Here is a 20,068-nt window from a genome sequence, read left to right as displayed (position 1 = left end):
ATACAGAGTCGCCGAAATAAAATGTTGTGAAAGCAGGGAGGTTAGGCTACCACACAAATCACAAAGGCCCTTAAGATGCCAGTGTACTTCTCCAGAAGTGCTTTGGAACCCACCTCTCCCGTCACTTTCCCAACATCGGACATTCACACCCACTTCATGCAGTGATTCGGCAGCTGTGCAAAGGTGATGATCTCTTCCTCGCTCTCTATGTTTATTGTTTAAGCCACTATTTCTGTCATCTCCCCCAGAGACTGTCTGAACCTGTCTGCCATTATTCCTACATTTAAACAACATCACGGTCCCTCCCCACCTCCCTGTGTGAATGTGGCCTTATCGATCCAAGTATAAACAGTGATTTTCAGTGTGGTCAGACAGCCCATCTTACAAACTAGTTTTGTTTGAGACAGGTGAGAGTTCATCCCAGAATCAAAAATTTGTATTTCTCCTCTGACCTGTACCGCTAACCATCAGTCTAGAATGTATTTGTCTGAATTGTTGAGCTGTGGAGATATCGGCTACGGAGATAATACAGTTAACTGCTGTGATTTGGTGGAGAGAAAATAGTTTCTACATGAAACTGCTCACAACAAGGTCTGTGGATTATCTTGAGTAGCTGGGTCAAGCACCACACAACAAGTGACATCTGTTTCCATTATGTTGGAGAGAAGGCAGACATCTCTATGGCCAATGTCTCCAGCTATCTGAAACTGTCCCTTTAAGAGACAGATACGTTATTTGTCTTTGAGGAGGACATTCTTTTCCACTGCAGGTGGATACAAAAGTACAAACAGGTAATACATACAGAATAAATATACAAGAGACAAAAACATGTTTTGTATTTGAGACACCACAGACTGAAAAGGTTACTTATGTAGAGCCTGAATAGCTGTGGGATCAAAGCTCTTCCTGAAACGAGCCCTTCTGTTGATGGGTAGTCTATACCAGTGGTTCCCAGCTGGTGGGTCATGGCCCAAAAATGGGTCCCGGGTCCATTCTGAATGGACTGCAAGTGACTTACAAACATATTTAATATGAAAAAAACACACTGTATTTTAAAGTACAGCGAATTTCTGGCACAGAGTTTTTATTTTGAAGTGCAGTTTCCTGCTAGCCTGGAAATCCAGACTCAAATCTAGAAAGAATTTGAGTCTGGCCCTCAACGATACACCCTTCCTACCCAAGGGGCGGCACTAACTGGGGCATATTAAATGCCGCCGCACGCAATTGGATAGCATGATAGTCAATCAGAGCAAAAACAAGGTGATGTATTCATTGCAGTTAGCCCCCTTGGTTTGCTGACCAGTGGGGCTTACTGATATATTATCATTTTATCTATTTTGCCGTATCCCGTCTGCAAAATGGCAAAAACGTCCTTCCTGGAAGCGAAGGCTTCTAGGGCAGTCTTCTGTTCCTCCCTCAAGGAAAAAGATAGGTGTTCTTCCAAAGCTAAATTGAATGGACGCGGCCCTTCGGCAGCTGCCATCTTGGCTGTTTACTTTTCGACTCCTATGGCACTGCGCTGTCCTCATAATGTTACGCCTGCCCAGAGCCCGCCTCTGTCAGATAGACTGATCTGATTAGTCCGATGGCGGTTCAATGGGCTCTGCTTGTCGGGGCCAGATCACCGTGCAGAGCAAATTCGAATTTGCTAGGGGCGGGGCATCTGGATTTCCAGCTTAGTTTCCTGCTGTAGAGTGAGGGAACAACGAACAGCTATTTGACGACATGGCCAAATGCAAGTATGATGCTGAATGTGTTAAACTGTGTGGACCTTGAACTAATGACTAAGGAGAAATCTGGACCTGTGGCTAGACCAGTTGGGAACCAATGGTCTACACCTACATCCAGAGGGAAGGGGAATAAAGTACTGGTTGAGTGGATCATCTGGGTCATGAGTGACTATGAGTGCTTTGCGGATCACAGATGAAGTGATACAGTCAGATAGGTTAGGAGTAGGGATACCTGTTAGTTTGCAGGCTAAATGAGTTATCTTTAGAAGTTTAGTTTAAAAGTTGAAAGAAAAGAAAATTTAAAGTTAATTTAAGTCCCTCTTCACCACCACAGCCCTAGAGTAACACAAAACAAATATCAAACAGGCTTTCAAAAGGTTAAATTAATCAAAGTGTTGAGAATGAAAAAGTTATTATGAAATTTTACAATAGGTTACTCGTCAGTAGTGTCTGCTTCATCATCTCCCCCATCATTATACTTGTCAGTCAAACTGAAATAGAACAACTATGAAGTTTATCTTTTAAATGTGGCCTATTACATCTTTGAGTGGTTTTGAAAACCACTTTGCAGAGACTTGAAACAAGCTTGAGAAAGCTGATCCATCACCGTGTGCAATTTGTTGCCTGTGAAAGTTTCATAATCAGTGCTGCAGTTGCAAACAGATAGTGTTTTTGAAATTCTCCTTGAATTGTTTGTGTGTTCTCTGTAAGATTTGGCAGCTGAACAACAACTTCTTAAGTGCGAGAATTGGCCGAGTTCACACATTGCCCCTTTTTAATGTTTGCTTTTTGGTGTTCAGGATTTGTCAGCAAGGAGAGCTTTAAAAATGGCTCTCTGCTCACGGTGGCATTACTGCACAATGAAAACAAAACTTTCCCAAGAAAGACATAAAAGTGACAAAATGCTCGCTGTGATAGTAAAAATGCTAAAACATGCAAAAGCAGCTGTAGGGTCATTTGTGGCTTTTAGTTTCACTGACGCATCACAAAAATTGGTCATTTGCGGAGCTCCTCTCTTTTCTGCTATGGATGTTAGGTAGCAGAATACAAATGAGGTGTTTAAACTAATATATTGCACACTTGGACACACACCTCCGCCGACTCTCACAGATACCAACACACACGTTAATAATGCATTTCGACCAAGTGCATCGGGGAGTGTATATTGAGTTACAATGCAAAGCACTCAGCTACAAACTTAATTTAATTTTTAAGTCTTTGTATCCACATGTTTGTGTACGTGTGTGTGTGTGTGTGTGTGTGTGTGTGTGTGTGTGTGTGTGCGTGTGTGTGTGTGTGTCTGTGAAAGATGTAGAGCATGTCATAACAGAGGAGACAGGGGATCAGATTAGGGAGCTGTGCACATCTGTCAGCATGCAGCCATCTTCAACACCATTAGATTAGAGCTAATGAAGACACTGTGTGCATGTGTCTGTGTATTTGTTAGTTTGGGACACACACACACACAAACATGCACACAGACAAGCAGTGTTCCAAGTGGAAATAAACAAGGACCGGTGCTCCCCTTATGCACATGTTGGTGTGTGTATCAGGGTGGGGGTGGGAACCAAAAGGAGTCAGTTTGCTAGTGGCAGATAAACTACTCTTAAAAGAACTTAAGAGAAATGGTCATCTCATCACTGACATGCAGGTTTTGCTGAAGCTAACATTACATCAACGGTCTCTTCACTGCTAAAAGGTGCATCGTGGCCTGTGTTTAGCAACGTAGGATTTGACTGTTAAAGTTCTGTTGTGTCTAATAAACTATTCAAGTAATTCAAATAGTGTATGTGATAACTGCAGGTTTTTGGAAACCAGGGCTGCCCCCGACTAAGAATTTTCCTAGTCGACCAATAGTCGTCATTTAGGGCCATTAGTTGACTAGTCACCTGCATGTTTACGATATTAATTTAATTATTAAATGATATATTTTGGGCGGGGCAACACAATGGTTTGAGTTGAAGGTGTGAGAAAGAATAGTATCAGTAACATTGTTAACACTGTGCTACATTACAGAGAAATACAAAACCGTACTAATGAACCTTCATTAATATAGGCCTATATTTTATCTACAAGTGCACGTCACACACTGAGCGAGCCGCCTGTTAATGACGTCATGTTTGTAGTCGACCAGTGAAGATGAGTTTACATATCACCTTGGGTTCGTCCTTCACCTTCTCAAAATGATCCCACACTTTGGATTTCCTGCCCGACATGTTATTGACTAGCCTGTGGAATAACCGCAGGTACCAGCCCTGGAAATTAGGGGCTGTACACATGCCGTGTCTTTAACCCCATGGAAACGTGAGGTTGGGCGCTGGGCGCTACTCCTTTTTTGAGGCAGGTGTCAGGTTGCAGAGTGCAGAGCTGATCTTCTTCCAGGTGCTGTTTATAAGTGTGTAGGCCTATCGTCCGTGGGACAGATGTAAAGCAGAGAAGGGACATAAATCAGTCGACTGTGATTGTTTTGTAAAGTGGCAACTTAATGTGTCTGTCCTTTTAGATTAAATTCCCACATGGTCCACTCACATAGGTTTTGATTTATTTTGACAAGGTACAGCGCCTACAATTTGGTCAACTTACGTTTGGTCGACTATTAGGGGGCAACCCTTGTGTTAATGAGAGATTTTGAGCAGATTTTTTCCTGTGATTACTGCATCAGAGATGAGTTTTTCTGATATTTTTATGAACTTGTATATGCTTATCTGTCATTTATTTTTTAACAATCACGTGGTAGTCTTCTTTTTTGACTAATTCAGTGTTTATATCTCCCCGACACTTGGCCATTGCTCTGTTAGCTATTTGGTTGTTTTAACTCCGTACTTTTCTAATGCAGGATGAGGCTGTTTAGCAGAGAGTGGAAGCCCTGTTAATACAGCTTGTGTTGTGCAGGTCTTCACTGTGCCCTTATCCTGAGAGATTTTTTTTTTAAGTTTATAGTATTATTATATTATATTTTGAAGTACAGTGAATTTCCAGCACAAAGCTCATATTTTCAAGTCCATTTCCTGCAGTAGAGTGAGTGGATAACGGACAGCTACTTCACAGAGACAGCAAACTAGCTTGACGCCATGGCCAAAAGCAGTTATGATGCTGTATGTGTTAAACTGTGTGGACTTTGAACCAGTGACTAAGAAATCTGGACCCTATGGCTGGACCAGTTGGGAACCACTGTCCTACATAATAATCTTAACTTTAGAAATTTTATTCAGTTTTCTCCACAGAAAAATGAATCAAATGCTGACACACAGCTCTATTGCATACATATGTCTATATACACAATATGCAACCCTCAGTGGAGCCTTTGCAACCCCTAATGGGAGTTGGGACCCCCAGGTTGGTAACCAGTGGACACACCGATAAACAGAGAGGAGCAGGCAGGCAAGAACGGAAACAGTTGAGAATCACGTACTGCTGCCTGGGTAGCCTACCTAGTGCTCCCAGTGCCTCCTGGGTAATGCAGTTTGTTTAGGATCACTATGAATCACCCAGAGAACCTGATATGCTGAGGGCATTAAAGAGTAACGGCAGAGAAGTGCCGGTACACAGGAAAAAGTTCTGGTACACCAAGGAGTGAAATGTATAAGTGTCAGTACAGAGTACCAGTGAGTACCGGCCCACTTTGAGCACTGCACACAGGAGGAGAGAGGGTGAAGAGAGACAGAGAGAGAAAGAGAGAGACTGCCTGGAACTGATTCCTTGCTCTGACATCAGCTGCTCAGGTCTCGTAAATCACGCAGGGTTCCTGGGGATCGATTAAAAGCAGCATGGCAAAGATTGGTAATGGAGACGTGGCGTGCAGCCCGATAGAAAGACCCAGTAGACTGAAATATACAGGGAATTATAACTTTCATAAATAAACAGAATATTAGTGTGGGAGCAAACGGTGAGAAGTGCAACTATGGCAAGAAGACGGGGTGGGAGAGTGCAAGAGAAAGAGCAAGGGGAGAGTGTTATAGAAAGGGAGAGAGAGCGATCTTTCCTCCATGCTGCTTCAGCCTTCCTTTCAAATTAGAACAGCCCCGTCTCCTGAGAATGTGACATTTTCACGGAGCAAGCGAGGGAGAGATGGAGGTTCAGAGAAGGGTGGGGGGCGGGGGGGGGAGGTGGAAGACAAATGGGGAAGGGGGGCAGAGAGGCGACTGCAGGTTCTCAGAAGCGGTAAGATGGAAGAATAGAGGGAGAATCAGAAAGAAAGGAGGCGGCGAGTGCGAAAGAGAGGGAGAGTCTGGATGCAGGGCTTCACTCGGTACTGTTAGGGATGGATGGAGAGAATGATGAGAAGGGAGGAGTGTGTGCGGGGGTTATTAGTCCACCCTCCAGAGGCTACTAATGCACTGACCTTCATTAACTCGCATTACTGTCGGTGTGTGTGACTGCGTGTGCGAGTGTGCAACTCTCTTTAGTTAACACTCATTACAGAGTCTTTGTTTAAAGGCCAGTAAACTAATGAAGTCATTAAATAAGTGGAGAAAATCCTGATTCAAGCATTGAAACCAGAGACTGAGGTAACTTTAAGGACAGGAACAGCCACTGGAACACTTAGTACACGGGGAAAAACAGAACAAACTAATGAACGCGCTGTAACAGCATGTTGCCGACTGCCATTGTCGAGCCATAGGATGAGCACTGATGAGTACACGCAGCACTCATGATAGTTCTCCGAGGAACCAGAGTTCACCTCAATATACAGCAGAGAGACATGAGAGCTGAAGCAGAGACAGCAGCTGTTTATCTGTACACATGCAGGCTGGGGATAGACATACCTGATACACTGATTCTGTCACTAATGTTCTTATCTATCTATCTATCTATCTATCTATCTATCTATGTATCTATCTAACTGTCAGTCTGTGTGTCTGCAGGCTCTCCTCGATACTCAGAAACAGCTTCGTTCTCAGATCTCCAACTTTACCTTCAACCTCGGCTTCTCTGGGAAGTTCTACCACACAGGTGTGTTTTATTTATTACGCTTTCCATTCAAACATGCATACCAGTGCCAGGCATACACAGTACTATAACAAATATAAATAACTTGACTTGTTTTAATAATCTAGACTGATGTTTTGTATGAATGATTCAGACATCACATATTTAATTCCATTGGGTTTGTGTAGATGCTTAAAATGCCAGTTCTTAAAATGTGCTTTTGGGGTAATGTTGTTAAGAGCTATATTTATTTATTTATTTATTTATTGTTCACACATAAGACTGCATAAAATCCAGGTGATGGAAGACTGTGGTAGCCAGTGGCTTATACGACGGGCCGCCCCTCAACTTAAGGCGAAAAACAAACAGTAACAAAGGAAGGAAGGAAGAAAAAAATAAACCAAGCTAACATAACATAATTTAGAAAAATACAGCGAGAAGCACACAAAATGAGAATCAGAAAAAAATATACATGTATACATACATATATATGTATGTACCTACACAACCATGTCAAGAAATAATTAGACATCTTGAATCTAAATGTAATGATGAATGGTAATTATAATTTCCTTTTATAATTAAAAGGATAATGAGCTCTTGATAAGGAGTGCCTTGGCATTCCATATCTGCACCGACGATATCGTAGGTAGTGCAGGTTGTGTTTCACCAAGCTATATGTGTGTGTCTCAAAAAAGTGAACGTTAGTTAAATGTTTTTTTCACTTAAACCTTTGACATGCCAAAGGTCATGCACAAATCTTGTGGATCTAAACATCCTCAAGTGTTGTTTTTTGGTTTTGTGATGAAGTGTAAGGATGATGCAACTATTTTTTTTAATATAATTCAGGTTTTCATTGGTTTGAAAGGCTCGCAACATGGTGTACGTATATTCTTTTCCAGGGATACAAGAATGCAAAGCACATATTTTTTTTATAATGTGGAGGTGGACTCCAGTACATAAAGAAAAACTAACAAATAAGTTCAGAAGGACTCTACAGGGTCACATAATCATATAATAAATTCATGATTATATAGGCTTATCTTCCATTCAGACATGAATCCCAAGGTGATACTCCTTTCTCCTGATCGCCATTTATTCTACTTCATAAGGTGCTATTTCCACCATTTCATTAACCCATTATTTCAATTCTGGGGCCTTTGTTGTCTTCCTGTGTTTTAGAATAACTCGACAGACGGCTATAAGATCCGCGATTAAGCTAGGTTTTAAAAATTTCACATTAACATTTGTTTGCAGCTAGCACAATCCATCAACTAAAAAATAATGGTCATACAAATCAATTAACATAATATAACATGATCTTTTTGATTTATATTCAGATGCCAGTGTCAGTGTCAGTGTCAGTCTGAGTAAACAAGATTAGCTTATTGTTACTACATTATGATTAAATCTAAATTATTACCTTAGGGCTGGGCGAAATACAGATATATTGACATTGTGATATGAGACTAGATACTTAGAGTCTTAGATTTTGTACCAAAAATATTTTTAAAAGACTATTGCACGCAAAGTCAGCAGCAAATAAACGACCAAATATAATTTAATAAAGAAAGGATGAACTTGCAGCACAGTGGTCATCACTGAAAAGAATATTTTTATCTCATACAATCTGTAGATACTTAGTTATGGAGTGATATTAATCAAGGCATATATGTGTGATATGGTGACATAGCGCTGTGCGTTGAGCTCTGTTGTGGTTCCAAGGGTGTATTTTATTGATTTTCTAGTTAAACTGTATAAATCTGCAGCCAGAGAACAAAGGAACACTGAAAGGAAAAACATGTGGTGGGACTGAACCTAATTATAATTACAAGACATCTGATGCAGAATAGAACATAATTTACCACAGCATCTATTATTGCTATGTACGACTTTCCATCACCATGGTATCAGACTGCCATCTTATTTAGCAACGTGACCTTAAAACAACCTAGTTGCTTGGCGATACTCTTACCTTAATTGGGCGAGAAGTTTTATAAAGCAACAATTTTCAAATGTACTCTGAATCCTCATGAAGCATCCAGTTATACATGTTGTTTCCTTGTCCTTTTGTCCTTGTGTGTGCGCGCGGGTGTGTGTGTTTTTGTGCGTGCAGGCACGGTGGAGGAGGACGAGGGAGACGATTTACTACTTAAGTATGTGGATGAGTTCTGGTGGTTCCCCCACATGTGGAGCCACATGCAGCCTCACCTCTTCCACAACGAGTCCTCACTGCTGGAGCAGATGGTCCTCAACAAGGAGTTCGCCCTGGTGAGATGGATGCACACGCATGCACCGCACGCATGCACACACGTTTCTTGCAGCTGCCTGTTCTGCTTTAGCTTTTTTCTTCTTGTGTGTCCTTTTAATCATGCTCGCTTCCCGTGATTGCATTTTCTTCAAGGACGTCTGTTACTGTTAGTGATTGTTATTTCTTTTGCCGCAGCAGATTGCACGCATGGTGTTTGCAGGTCAAAGCGCTAGAGTAGAATAATACAACACAAAGAACATGCTTTACAGGAAACAAAATGTCTGCATTGTTTGCCTTGTTACGCTTATTTAAAACATTTGTGTGACTTTCCGCCACCACAGGAAGTAGATACTGTAAGGCGGGATAATGTCATTTGTCTTTCATGTTGTTCGGTTTAAAGGTATACTATGCAGGATTGTTGGTTACTGTTTGTAAAGGCACTTGCCAACAGAAGTCAAAGTTACATCCAACCCCAGATTCACTCTTCTTTGGCTTTTTGTTTCACTATATTTGTTCCGAACACAAAAAACAAGAAGATATTAAGAAAATACAGGCAGAGGGCGGAGTCTCATAAATGATAATTAAATGACAATCTTAGCCCCTGACTAAGAATTTTCCTAGTTGACCAATAGTCGTCATTTAGGGCCATTAGTCGACTAGTCGCCTGCATGTTTACGATATTAATGTAATTATTAAATGATATATTTTGAGCGGGGCAACACAATGGTTTGAGTTGAAGGTGTGAGAAAGAATAGTATCAGTAACATTGTTAACACTGTGCTACATTACAGAGAAATACAAAACCGTACTAATGAACCTTCATTAATATAGGCCTATATTTTATCTACAAGTGCACGTCACACACTGAGCGAGCCGCCTGTTAATGACGCTATGGGCTAATGGGCATGTAGCTACTTCCATGTTTCAGATGATACGTCATGTTTGTAGTCGACCAATGAATTTGAGTTTACATATCACCTTGGGTTCGTCCTTCACCTTCTCAAAATGATCCCACACTTTGGATTTCCTGCCCGACATGTTATTAACTAGCCTGTGGAATAACCGCAGGTACCAGCCCTGGAAATTAGGGGCCGTACATGTACCATGTCTTTAACCTCCTGGAAAACAAGAGGTCAGGCGCTACTCTTGTGCAGAGCTGATCTTCTTCCAGGTGTTGTTTATAAGTGTGTAGGCCTATTGTCCGTGGGACAGATGTAAAGCTCTGGGTAGCCCTGCACTAACATGATCAACTTTTCCGTGTTTATCAGACTGAATATCTACAGAAGAAGGGAAAGATATCTGTCTGACTGCTGAGCATGGCCTCTTCCTCTTTCTGTCCTTTTAAATTAAATTCCTACATGGTCCAGTCATATAGGTTTTGATTTATTTTTTACAAAGTGCAGCTCCTAATAGAATTCCATGTTTGCTTTTTTTTTTTTTTTTTTTTTTTTTTTTGTGCGACTAAGCGACCAAGTAATCTTGCCAACTAATGACCTTTCTGGTCAACTATTAAAGGGCAGCCCATAGAAAATCTGAAAACTTTTTTTGAGGCTAAGGTAGAGTGTCTTGCTCTCATCTGTCATCTCCTCCGATACAGTTTTGTATGGCAGTAATAGACACACACACACTGTTGTAGTTGCTAGCCAGTTATTGCGCCACAACATCACCTCAGCTGAGTGTGTATATCATGACAGCCCTGTGACAGATGTTGACAGTGAGTGTTTTACAGATGTGCTCAATATGAATATGTTTTTGTTATGTTAATTGAAAACATAATCAGGGTAAAATTATACTTCCTGCAGAACATATTCGTGAGGGCTAATTACATGCATATGAACATATTTTTAAGAGGCAGGGTTGGGAGAATAGTTGTACCACTTATGTCAGCATGAGCAATAAGAATGCTTTAACAAAATTTACCCTCATGTACTCATTTTCTAAAACCAAACATCCCTGTTGGGGAGTGATGCACTTATTTTGATGGGCACACCTGAGCCCTCTTTAATGTCTTTGGATTAATCTGAAGTCCACAAGGTTGAGCGCTTTTGTTGCCCTGCTCTGCCTTGTTTTCCTGTTTTGTTAGTACGTGTGTGTGTTGAAATGATTTGTATGAGCCTACTGGAGTGCCGTGTCCCACATACAATACGGCGAGGAGAGCTGGTTCATGTTGTTGAAGGTGAATGTGATCATAAAGTGTGATCCCTCACCTCTGTTGTACACACACATATACATACTCCACTCCCTCATCCCCTGACCGCTGATGCTTAGCTTTGACAGTGTGTGTAGGTGTGTGTCAGAGCGAAGGACAACACCATCAGTCTGCAAGATGCACCCAGCAACCATCCACCCTCACATGCTCACACAAACTTTTTTTTTTTTCCTCATTTCCAACCCGAAGGCCAGCATCGTAACAAACACAGCGCAAACCGTGCACTTCTTCGACAAGGTCAGCCTGGTGGGCTTTGTGTGTTTATGTCCTACCGGGTCCTTTGTCAGAGCTGTAAACGTATATATACGCTATAACTTCTGTTTATGTACATAACCCTCACACATGTGTCTGCCATGTGTATGTATGTCCTCCATCTCCAGGAGCACAACATCCCAGTGGACATGGGCTACGCCGTGGCCCCTCACCACTCAGGCGTCTACCCAGTTCACCTGCAGCTATACAAGGCTTGGAGACGTGTGTGGAACATCCAGGTCACCAGCACTGAGGAGTACCCACACCTGAAGCCTGCCCGCTACCGCAAGGGCTTTATCCACAACAACATCATGGTGAGGAGACGACTTCCTTGATGACATGTCTGTGAAAAGCCTCAGGGTTGCATAAGCAATGCCGCAAGAGCACACATGCATAAATGTGCTCATCCACATGCACATCCATAAATGCACTTTGATCAGTCGACACGTTTCTGCACAGACATGAAATCAATTAGTATAGTGTAACATCTGACGAGTTGATCTTACTTAGAACAATCAAGGAAACAGATTGCCTTGAAAAAGGTAAGTAAACATAACTATTAATCTTAAGCTATTTTTACTTCGTAACTAATTATTAAATTTACTTAAAAATCAGCCGTATTTACTTAATTTTGTGAAGTTGTGGCAACTTAAGTGACAAGTGAAAATAACTTAATCTTTCTAAGTATTAGTAACATCAGTATATCAAGTTTACTTTGCTATATATCTGTATTCTGCTGGTTGCAAAGTAGTCAGCCATATTTGTATATTCTTTAACATGTTAACGAAACAGAACTTGTCCTAACTCCATCGTATGCAAAATCCTCTTTGCTGTGATCAAGTTAAATTAGACTAGCTTGGTTTACTGAAGTTGCTGACACTTAGAGAAAATGAGTTAATTGTACTTGTCATTTTCAAGTTTCAGTGACTTACAAAATTAAATTAACACAACTAAATTTTAAGTCAGCTTATCAATTAGACATAACTTAAGATCAATAGTTATCGTTACTTTAGTTTCTCAGATGTTTTTGAGTAAGATCAACTTGTTAAGCCATGTCTCCACCAAACACTTTCGGTATGGTACCTTTGGAACCAGAAGTAACCCTTCAGACATGGTACCTAGACCCTAGCGTTTCCACTGCAAACAGCACTCTTAAATGTGGGCAGGGTTGTTGTCACTCACTGCTCTGTCCAGCACTCACTGTATTTCCTCCTTTATCAATCTGCACCTTGTTTATCATCTGCAGAATGAGGAAGCCCAAACACAGTAATAAACATACAAACAAAATAAAACAGGCTGCAGTGAGAATCTCTCTCGATGGGATATTTAAAAATAGCAGGTTTGTGCATTTAGTCCTTCTCAGGCAAGCTCTGGGGTTAAGTGTTGCTGGAGCACACAGGAGCGACGCTCCACGATGCTTTCTTTTTTCTTTATAAAAAACACAATCCGGTCGATATTAATATATATTTTTGAATGCTTCAAGATCCATTCATTATTAAAAGTGTGTGTCATCTAAGAGAGACTATAAAAACTTAAGTAATGGTCAAAGTTGTCATGTTGAAATTTAAGGTGTGTCGATGGATTCACATCGTCAACTCATGCATTGAGCAACATAACAAGTTAACGTTCCACCTTAAAAGTTGCTTGCAGTCGGCCTAGTGAAATATTTTTCTCAGACTGCAGCTGCTGCAAGAGTCAGCAAAACCTCCTTTCATTTTATCGTTTCAGTCTACTGATATATTTAAAAGTCTCCACAGTATGAACACTGGTTACATGAGCCTCAAAACCAGCCACAGCTCAGCCCTGAGCAGAGAGACCATTCGCTGTCAACCAATCAACAGACTGCAGTGTTCACAGCTCCACCTTTTAGTACCAGATCTGTGTGCTAGGTACCCCAACAGAGGGGGGACCACCAAAAATGGGGACAGTACAGAACGGTTCCATTGGTACCATCCACAACTTTTCACAGTGGAAACAGGAAAAAAAAAGCGTACCGAACTGAACGGTACTGCTTGGTGGGAACAGGGCTTTAGATTTACAGTGCACCTTTGGGTGTTCATGATTTAACACCTTTTTCTGGTGTTGTTGTTTAGCTGAATGCCAACATGTCTAATTTCCAAACACATTCTCTGGGCAAACATTTCCGTGATTGTTTAATATTTTTTCCTCACTATTTTGTCATTTTCATTTTTTCCCTTCTTTTTATCTTGCATACAGCCAGATTAGCTCGTGTTTCCACAGCTGGTGGTTGTGGTCCCTAGATAGTCGGTGCTGGCACTGTGTGTAGACATATAAAATATGTTGGCCTGGCAGACAAAGCATAGATGTGTATGTTTGACAAAAGGAGGTGAGTCAGGTTCGTCTGATAAACGTGATGAATACCACAACAAAGGGCACATTTAGGGATTCCTGTGTGTTATCATGTGCTTTTCTTACAACACACACATTGATCATGCAGAGGTTAATGGTCAAATCTAACTCTTATGTTATATAGTGTCTTTACCTGTATCTTTGTTATATAGCATCTTTGCTTAATTCATCAGACTTTAATTAAACCATGAATTGTAAATTCTAAGACACTGAATCAATGCTTCAACGCAGAATTATTTAGTCACAAGAGTCTGTTTAGATTCTTTTATCTCACTTTGAAAAACTGTTTTTATCTACCGTCTCTGCGTTCAAATAAGTGTTTGCTGAATAGTAAATTGTGTGCTGATTGTTTCTTGCGGTCTTAAACAGAAAATCGATGATGCTGCGCGTGGTGTGTAACCTCTGTGCGTGCACGCATATGTGTGTGCGTGTGTGCAATATGTATTCTTTGACCTCGTCTCACCACAGCTCTATGTTGATTTAATTTTTAATGGCTTCCCAAGGCGGCTAAAGGGGGTTAGCTTTTCTGTGTGTATGAGTCCGTGTGCATTTCTATGTTTGTATATGTGCAGGATGTGTACCATAGAATAAGAATCGAGTAATGAGAGTATTTTTACACTTTCATGCTGCGATAAATAATTCATCAGTCACTGTTTGAGACAGCGGTAGAATAAAACTCCTGTCGCCCATTCCACCTAAGCAAGTTGTCTTCGTCCCTCCCTCTGTCTCTCCTCCTCCTCCTCCTCCTCCTCATTCACTTGTCAGTCAGGCTCTTTGTCAGTGTGCACAACTGCTCCCTTATTGACAAAAGAACCAATCACATCTGACACCAAAATTACCAGTCCATGTTGTTCCGCCGTATTTGGCTCTCGAGCAAACAATTTGAACCGACAGCAATGTCAATTTCCTAATCAGTCCTACAAGTCTGCTTTTATATCTTGACATCTTGTCACAGCGTCATAAAAGACAGCCACTTAATGCTACATCCTTTCAATACAATAACAAGCTGACGCTTTGACAGGCTATAATGTGTTATTATACATTATCACTGGTAAGGTACTGAGAAGCATCAGTGAATCGCTGAATTAGATAACAAGCCATTGAAAAAGAATGCATATTCAACATTGTGCATCACAAAGGAAGACAAAAAACAGGAGAGACAAAGTGGCAGAAAATCAAAAATAAATCTAATTTTTTGTTTTATACAAGAGAGGAAGCTTTTTGGGAAGAAAAAAAAAGCTGAAGAGGAAACAGAGGCTGAAATAAAATTAAATCCCTAGCAAAAAATTACTCTCAAGCTTACCATCAACCCAAATGATGGATGCAGCAGTTCTCCGAACATTGCTTTTGAAACTTTTGTTCTTATTGTCTTTCAAATAAAACTTCAGACAGTAGTTCATATTGGATGGAATATACTTATTGTTGGAAATTTTGCCCGTGCACTAAAGTCACACTGATAGGGGAGCACAGACATGCAAAATCAGATCTCATAGATTGAGCTTCTCTCAGCTTGGCTCTGCTCTGGTGCGAGATTGTTTAGATGTTTAGTAAAGAGATCACATGGAACACTGTTCAGTACAGTTATTGAATTCTCTGAGCAAAATGTTGTGATGAAATGACCTCCAGGAAGCACAGCTGGACTTCAGGTCTATGAATCAGAATTAGCTACCACTGGTGGCCTGAGAGATATCCAGTGTATGTTGCATCTAATTCACTCTCCCCTCCAACAGTGTCCCTCAACAACAGTGCAACAACAGATGGAGGTGCCCAGCGATTCTGTTTATTCAAACTTTCATGTCTCCATGTGTGTGCTTTTTGAACTTCTTGTCTACATTAAAAGCAGTCTTTGTCCTCATCCACAGCAGATGAAGATTATGTGATATGATCAAAAGCTCCAGAACAGCCACTAAATGGACCTTGGGATTAGATTTTTATTTATATATATATATATTGAGAATGAACTTCAAAACTCAACTTAAAGGTTTAGCGTGTAAGATTTAGTGTGATTTAGTGGCATCTAGTGGTGAGGATTGCACATTGCAACCAGCTGAAACTCCTCCCAGTTGGATTTCCTCCAGTGTTCATTGTTCAGAAGGTTTTTACCAGGGGCCAAATTATCCGGTGACTATCCAGACCAGGTGACTGAAACCAGTTAAAAAACTGAATAAAGCAGTTTCATGTTACAAATCAGTGTCTCTCCTATGCTGTTTGGCACGTATAGCTATTTCTATATAGTGTATATCCATATCTTTAGGAAACTGTCTCCGGGTCCGCCCCTGGTCGCTTCCAGGACGAAGCGATTTATGGCACTCAGACGGCACACTTCATCTTACCTAGCTGCTTACATTTATAGTGACTCTTTATTAATAGTCGCTATTCCTCCTCCTCGACCCAACGTCCGCGGGGAGTTAAAATAGCAGCAATCATCAGGTAAAAGTTCTGTGAAAGCACTGGACTCACCAACAGTCAGCCACGTCTCAGTCACACAGAGAAAATCCAATCCTTGGGAAGTCAGGAAATCCTTCAGGATAAACGTTTTGTTCGCTAGCGATCTAGCATTTACCAGCCCAATCCTGTCAGGAGCCGGCGGGTCCACGGCATTAGCTGTTCGGGGAGCCACACACAGAGGCCGCAGGTTGCGCAGATTCACCCCGCGCCAGCGGGGACGAGGAGAGCAGGGGCCGCGGGGCTGGAACACCTCATGTGGGCCGACGACAGGTACCAGCCAGGCGTTGACAGGGTCCAGCGAGTGCCAAGAAATAAAGAGGCGAGACACTGCTCCATACTCAGTCCAAGAAGCCGTGGAAGTGCTCGCCAAACAGGCCTTCAGCCTTACCAGCCGACCGCTGCGTTTACCCGGCGGTGGTGGCGCTTACGCCGGAGAGGTGGAGCTGGGGTGCGGCAGAGGTGAGGTGGGATCCCCGATAGGAGCGGGGGCAAAGTTTTCCCGTCTTGTTGTTTCATTCATCCCCAAAACAAACACATGCACGAGCCAGGTAAGCATCTTTACGACAATACGCGCTAGAGCTCATGGGAAATGTAGGCTTCATTCCAGCAAAACACTACCGCTTTTGTCCACAGGGTCACCAAAATCAACTCAAAATGAAAGTTCCTTGTAGGGGCTTTAAGTTCCAGAAGTTCCACACAAATTATCGGTAGAGGTGTCTTCCTCTCCAAAACAAACAGACTAGGTAATTTTAACCGGTAAAAACACCAAATAAAGAAAAAAAATCTGTGTCTTTCCGACACTCATCGCAGAGATGCAGAAACAAAATGACCGTATTTAGAGGTAGTGTTCGGTTTGTCTGTTCTGGGCTACTGTAGAAACATGGAGGTGCAACATGGTGGACTCCGTAGATGATGACCCGCTCCCTATTTTGATATAAAAAGCTCATTCTAAGGTAACAAAAAACTCAACGAGTGTTTCTCTCAGGTGACTAGACACTAAAGAAAACATGCTTTTTGTATTATATACAATTCCTGCCACTATCTTCCTAAATCCTACACACTGGACCTTTTAAGGGAATGTGAAGCAACAGCCTGTTCTCTGAGTGAGTATCAAGATGATGTGAGTTCAGAGTCAAACTCCTCTCTGGAGAAAATTTTACCATCCTAAGGTAACAAAAACACAATTCTTCTTTTCAGGTGATTGTACACTAAAGAAAAAAATAGCTATTAACTTATAGGCCTAAAGTGTACGATTTCATAACATCTCAGGAGACGCCATCTGCTGATGAAGATCATGTGATATGATGATGACTCAGTGGACCTAAGGGTGACAATGTTCTGTCAAATTCTATTTACAAACTGTAGAAATACGCACTATTATTAGCAACTGTTAAATAAAAACTGCGGAGCAATGTGAAAACAGAGTAGGAAGACAGTGAAGAGGTCCATCTCTTGCTCCGAGACATTGCATACTGAACTGACTGAACAGCAAAGGGAGGCTAGGAAAAAGAGAAAACAAACTTGAAATGGATGGCGAACATTTTTCTGAGAGGCAGTTTATTTTGTGGTGTGTGTGTGTGTGTGTGTGTGCACCTGCTTGCAGAATTTAAATTTTAAATAATTTCACCACAACCCAGCTGGCGAGCTTTCGCCTTGTGATAATTTCAACGAGCCTCCTGACCTCTCGTAAAGTTACTGCGACACATCACTCACAACCGTCCCATTTTCCTCACCTTTCACATTTCTTCACTTCCAATTTTTCTTGCAATTTCTGTCTATTAATCTCTTTCCCCTCTGCCCCTTGCTCCATCTTTGTTTGCTCCGAGGAGGACAGGAAGTTGTCTTAAGGCTGTAAAATTGGTGTTTGTGTGTCTCTGTCAGCAGATTGAGAGCCACCCACTGGACCCACAGTATCAGAACAAATCAGACTGAGATATGGGATTGTGTTGTGTGTGTGTGTGTGTGTGTGTGTGTGTGCGCGTGCGCTCACTCACAAACATGCATACGTGTGTGTATGTGTGTGTGTGTGTGTGTGTATTTCTTTTTAAAATGTACTATATCAGTTTGAGCTATAGCTCTGTGGATAATTGGTTTGGTGAAATAGTGCTGAGTGTCTGTGGCTCTGGTGGCCTTCTCTCTCTCTCTCTCTCTCTCTCCCTCTCTCTCCTTCTCTCCTTCTCTCTCTCTCTTTCCCGAGTGTGTGTGAGTGTGTGTGTGTGTGTGTGTGTGTCAACGAGTCTGCAGTGTTTTATAGATAAACCAATATCTGCTCTTCCAGCCTTTACTCTCTATTTCACACGGAGAAGTGCTCCACAAGGACTTCACAATAAAGACCTTCTTCTTCTCTGCTCTTCATTTAAGTCATTTAATGACCTAATGAAAAGAAGATTAATTCATCAGCTGTTAAACACTTGATCCAGCACTCTGTTAGTCTTGTGTGCTTGTTTTTTTGTGCACATCATTTTAGTTAATTAAATATTTATGCCGGCCAAAAAGACTTTGTCAGATCTTTGACAAATGTGAATGTTACAGCGGAGGTAAGCTGTGCAGAGTCCCTAAGCCCAAAACATGTCATGTCATCACAATCAATTGTTGCTGTCACTTTTAAAACCTTGACCAACTATGACGTTGTTAGATTTACAAAAAGCAATCAAGAGAATCTGGGAAACCGACATGTGAGACCCTGCTTTCTTCAATCAAAGCATGAGTATGTAACTCACACAGGGTGTGTCAGTGTTTCGTGGCCAAGGGTGCACAGTGCACCTGCTCGAGGCGGGATTAAAAGTAATCCATTATTATCTCCCTCCGCTTCGGTAAACAAGGAGTCACCAAAATACCAAACAGGTGTAGGTGAGGAGAGAAACTGAACAGTGCCCCAGGAAGACTTAACTTCACCGGTGCAATTCATGCACTTGCAGGAAAATGAAGGGTCTCTACTGCTGTAGTGGAGAAATCTCAGCTGGACACCTCTTCAGGACTCATGGCTGTAGCACAGCAGTAAATGGTGTGTCCACGGACAACCCTAATTTGACTCTTACAGACCTTTTTTCCCCACAGCAGACTTGTTGACTTGTCATTACAGGAAAAGGCACAAGTGGAACTAATAACATTTAATGATGTCTCCATTCTATTTGAGTGTGCCTGTAAGCTGTGTCAGTGAGCCAGCATGCACGATACCGGAGAACCCGAACACCTAAATGGAAAAGCGCCATTATTTATGTTATTAATTACACCTGTGCTTTTAATCTTATGACAAGTTAAAATGACAGCTGTGAAAAACTGTTTGATACCCCTACAAGAATGTGACTTGAACCATCTGTAGAATTGGCACCTGTGCTTCTCCGGTGGGATAGGTAACATTACCATATGCTGGATGACACAACACATCAGAATATCCCTGACCTGCTCGGCTGTCTGCTTTTCATATTTAGAAACTGCCAAGTAGACAAGCTTGACTCTATAGCTGTACATTTCATCCATACACCTGTCATCTTTTATGCTGCTGGCTGAATTATTTTTTTGTTATTTGAAGTCATGTTGGTACCTGGTGTGTTTGTGCTTTGGCCCTGAAATGGGTGAATGATCAGCAGTTTTTAAACCTCACACAGAACTGGCTGTTTTAGTTTCCTGTGTAATCTCAAATAATTGTATCACAGCTGTTTCATTATGCCACTTAAAGGGGAACATCAAAGTGTGTTTTCAGGTCTTGGGAGCACTATAGCATATGTGAAACAAGTTGTGGAAAGCCTTTCGTGGCTCCGCCGGGACTTAAGCCAAATCTGATAAATGTGCTAGAGCCCTTTAAGTGATTAAAAACTTTAAGTTTGAAAGTGAAGAAAATCTGAGGGTGTGGAGTTAGAAAGAAGTGAGCTTACCAGA

General features: G+C 41.5%; 1 protein-coding gene across 2 annotated transcripts in view; it reads left to right on the top strand.

Moving 5' to 3' along the window:
- Positions 1-20,068, top strand: part of ndst3 (N-deacetylase/N-sulfotransferase (heparan glucosaminyl) 3) — a 56,763-nt gene that overhangs the window by 9,058 nt on the left and 27,637 nt on the right. For both annotated transcript variants that reach the window (XM_078166277.1, XM_078166278.1), the window contains exons 2-4: positions 6,596-6,683; positions 8,776-8,930; positions 11,500-11,685. In XM_078166277.1, coding sequence (XP_078022403.1) covers positions 6,596-6,683; positions 8,776-8,930; positions 11,500-11,685 — 429 coding nt within the window. The remainder of the gene's footprint in view (positions 1-6,595; positions 6,684-8,775; positions 8,931-11,499; positions 11,686-20,068) is intronic.

The sequence above is a fragment of the Epinephelus lanceolatus genome, chromosome 3 (assembly GCF_041903045.1).
Source record: "Epinephelus lanceolatus isolate andai-2023 chromosome 3, ASM4190304v1, whole genome shotgun sequence".
Lineage (NCBI taxonomy): Eukaryota > Metazoa > Chordata > Actinopteri > Perciformes > Serranidae > Epinephelus > Epinephelus lanceolatus.
Note: the sequence above shows the minus strand (reverse complement) of the source record. Positions and strands in the feature narration are given on the sequence as shown.